General features: G+C 41.9%; 1 protein-coding gene across 1 annotated transcript; it reads right to left on the bottom strand.

Annotated features, from left to right (window-relative positions):
* Positions 1–314: 314 nt before the first annotated feature.
* On the bottom strand, positions 315–1828 carry ier2a (immediate early response 2a). Its single transcript, XM_085453929.1, has one exon. The coding sequence runs from the start codon at positions 1721–1723 to the stop codon at positions 1157–1159; it is 567 nt and encodes a 188-aa protein (XP_085310055.1). The 5' UTR covers positions 1724–1828; the 3' UTR covers positions 315–1156.
* Positions 1829–4253: the final 2425 nt, after the last annotated feature.

Below are 4253 nucleotides of genomic sequence, written 5' to 3'. Positions count from 1 at the left end.
CGTGGAGGCCACACAGGCACTTCCCCCACATTCCTGCTTCTATTTTCCAGGCTTAACCCCCTTCCCCCAACACAAAAACAGCGGCGGGTGAATCCCTGTTGTACTTGCTTCATGCTGTGACTTTTATACTGAGTTTTAAAAACATAACAAACTCCCAAACTGCTTTCCGTAGAGCTAAACAATCATAAGCCTTTTAAACCTTTAAATACAGATTAAAAAATAATAATCTGGAAATGTCTGAAAAACAGGTCTAATTATTTGATTTGTTTAAATAATTGTGAATTGCTGCAACACTCAAATAGTAGTAGAGCCAAGAGCTTTATCCACGTTTATAGGTTTAGAGCGTATGGAATGCATACGAATGTGAACAAAAAAACAGCAGTGTAGTTCTTGGATGGCAACAGGACCCCGATTGTTCTCCTTGTTTGGTCAGTCAAAAGGCTTGACAACCTCCCCCTCCTCATTCTTTAGAGCCCCCCATCCTTGGAATTGTCCCAGCTTTTGTTCTGCAAATCAGCCTGGAGGTGGAAGAGGCATGGGGGAGGAAAACACCCAAGCCAGTTTCCTGTCAGACTGACAAACACACACCCACATCCAACTTTCACACGGTTTTCTTGCACCTCACAGCGCTCCACCCTGCCACCCATTACACACAACACCTTGGTCTCTCACTGTGCTATCTGTACGATACGATATGACAGATTATAAACAACACACGACTTCAGATTCATATTAGATACCAAAGGTTTAATAAATACTGAGGTAGATAAAGTCATTCAAGGTTTTACACCCCCCGCAAAAAAAAAAAAAAAAAAAAAAAAAAAAAAAAAAAAAACTTCAGTAAAAATGTACATTTGCTGTTTTGACAGCATGGTCCCCAAACACACTTGTGTAAAATGTACATAGAGTCAATTCATACAGTCTAGTTTAAGGCGTAATGATAGTCCCGCCTCTGAACAGGTGAGGTCATAAATTAGATCACAAGTCACTGAGACCTCCACGGTGGGCATGCTCCGGGGCTTCCTTGCTCAGCCATGACTGGGACTCTTGGGTCATCCATCCAAAGCCAGTCCCTGGAGCAGGTATAGCCTGCAAAATGGACACGTCAAGACATCCAGGCCTTAAAAAGTTCACTGCCTTTAATTTCAGCAGGTCTTCAACACGCTGCGATGGCTGTCTGCACGGGAATGAGGGTTGGGGCTGTTCGCAGTTCACTACTGCACTTCACATAGTCACTCAAAACGGAGCTGACAATGAGCTGCTGATGACAGTTCACCTGCTCGAGTTTTGCTTTCTTGCAGGGCAGAAAGTCCGGTTCAGCAGCCGCTTTGCCCCGTCTTTTCCTGGAGTGCTGTGCGGGGCCGGACGGGCACACATTCTCCTTGTTTTCCGCGTGGTCGTGCGCGTGCAGCGCGCAGCGCAGCTCCGTGGATGAACCGGCGGTCCGTGACTCTTCAGCTGGGTGAGAAGCGGGACTCTGGAGCCCCTGAGCGGCAGCTGGCCTTGTGGTTATCACATTAACAGCCGGGTGTTGTGGTTCACATGTCGGGGCGGCACTTTGAGCTGTCGCCTGGGCCGCATGATAGATGTCCCGGGCAGATTTCATGACCAGAGTGAGCAGGAGACTCCGGTGAAGACGGAGACCCCCTCGCTGGGTGCGGGAGCTGTACAGTTTCCCCAAAGCCACGACCATGATCCTCTTGGCCTCTGCGCTGACCTCCATGTCACGGCTTGTTTTGAAACTACTCCCAGACAAACAGTCAAAAGGTTTGTATATCCCGTGTTTCCCCCTCTGACTTCACACAGACACGGACGAAGCGCGAGACAGCTATTTATCACCTCTTTGACGTCACTCAGTGCAGCGTCACACGACAGAGGCCCGCCCACCGGCCTCATACCCGGACTCCTGTTTCAAACAGCCGTGCACCAGCTGGTTAGACAACTGTAGCTATTTTAATCCTCGAAGATACACAACAAGCTCGACTATTTACTGTAAGCTGCAAAACACACACACAAAGCAGAAAATAACTCGCCCAGTGATAAAACTACTACAACAACGATAACTACTACTAATAATATCAACAGCGATGATTATTATGATAAACAATATCTAAAATTATTCAAAGTCAGCTTTATTGTATCTAGAAATAATGAAAAAATAATGTAAAACAGCGCGCTAAGTGAATATGAGCCATCAAAATATAAATATGAATTACACATGATATAAACCTATATACAGTTATTAGTGTCTATGAAGTGTCCAAGGTATATACATTATTGGAGATCTTTGTAGAGATATATAACACACAAGTGAATTAATGGAAAAGAGAATAAACAATAATTTCTTGAAAAGGCCCTTTTCTGACATCAGTTAGTACCAATTCATAAATAAATGTAAAAATTGGAGTCTGGCTGTGTTTTTTAAAAGAGTCAATAGTGTCTCTTTTAATGACACTGTTCATTTGCAACAATGCGGTTTTTTATAATAATAATAATAATAATAATAATAATAATAATAATAATAACAATAATAATAATAATTATTATTATTATTATTATTTCTCCCTAAGGAAATTATTTACCTGTGTTTTTGCACTCAACAAGCTTCTACTGCTTGCAGGCAATCTGTAGCAGATTTACTAAGAAGTGCATAAATTCAATCGTTTTTGTTTATTTGTTTTTTCAGTCACATTTTTACTCCAGAGACGAACTACCGGTACGTTTCACTTCTAGGGTTAAATCCAATCAGTCTGTGAGTTCTCCAATGACACCCATCCCCCCAGGGTGTTGCTTCCTCTTGCAGGAAGAAAGAAAAATGGGAGGTGGAGTGTGTTGCGCTCTCTCTCTCACACACACACAAACGCACACACAGATGCCCATATTTAGTTCATCCGGCTGTAGTGGGCCAGCGCAAAGGAAAACCCATGACGTGAATGGGAGCCCTGCTTTCCTGAAGCCATTTAAAGTAACAACACCAGATTGCGTCAGTGCTTGCTGCTTCCTTCAGACCATATTTGGACAATGAAACTCTGCTACATTATGGGGTGATCAGAAACCGCAGTGTGCCCGCTTCCCTTTTCAGTGCCAGAGCGGTCTACATGAAATATAACATAAATATGAGAAGTTTAAACCTTTAAAAATTACTGTATACTGTACCGGTTTAAAGACGTGCTACATAAGATTTTTGGGTCATGAAGGAAACGCGAAGACTTTGAATCTCGAGCTGCGTAATTCCTAAGCAATTTCTGGCATGCAGGTGATTGTTTTTTCTTGAGAATGCCTCTCACTAAAACATAAATTCTCGATAATGATAGGTCTGAACCCCTGAAACATGTTCTTACTTGGAAAAATAGACTTAGGCTGACACATTTTTGAAAGTTGACAACATTTTGGTTATTTCAGTTTAGTTTGAGGCCTTCAACAAAATCGTAAAAAAAGCTGAAGAGGCATTATTTATACACAGTGATTTATTTTTAGGAGATCAATTATAATTCCCCCAAAAGCTGTTTCACAGACACTTGTGGGACTTTCCCTTTATCTCTTTACAGAGTAAGCAAGTAAAAGTCCTGGAGATAATTGTCAAATGTTGCATTTGCATTAACTCTCAGTGTTAGTAAAACAGGTAATACATAGACTGAAAACCCTAAACAAATCTACCAAAGAGAAGCGAGAAAACTAGGAGAGGGAGAACGAGACAGAAAGTCCAGATTAGATGTAGACTTATCTGGACTAAACATCTACATCATCTAAAAGCTACACAAGTTTAAGAAAATCACCTACCAGATGAATTGTGAAGTGATTTGAGCTTTATTTTCTGCTCAGACTTTGAGCAGACTGTGTGTAAAAATGACTGCTCCTGCAATCATTTTTCTGTGCTCCCGCATTAAAGGTAGAGGTCAATTTTAACCTCGGTAAATTCAAAGTTGTTTCTGGTCCCCTGTGACAAAATGCTAGATAGCAGTTAAAGACTGCCCTCTCGTGGTTGTTTTATGGAAGTGACTCAAAATGTTGGCGTTTGCGGCCTATTAAAAAATTATAATATGTGTTCATAAAGAATTTACTCTCTAGGTCTGGAGATGGGGAAGAACTGATGAGAGTGCAGCATGGCCTTAGGGTGAAACTGAGGAAATCCAAAAACTCATACAAGAGGAATCTGGGGGCTTAAAACAAGGGATGTCTTGAGTGGAATAAATAAAATCACTGGGTTTAAGGTGACAGACAGCTAGAGGGCAGACTGGAGAGCATAGGTGGGT

Source organism: Copadichromis virginalis, linkage group LG4 (genome assembly GCF_057382275.1).
Source record: "Copadichromis virginalis isolate Kocher_CV1m ecotype Utaka linkage group LG4, C_Virginalis_male_GT1.1, whole genome shotgun sequence".
NCBI classification, from domain to species: Eukaryota; Metazoa; Chordata; class Actinopteri; order Cichliformes; family Cichlidae; genus Copadichromis; species Copadichromis virginalis.
The sequence above is the reverse complement of the archived record's forward strand: the minus strand, read 5'-3'. Positions and strand labels throughout refer to the sequence as shown.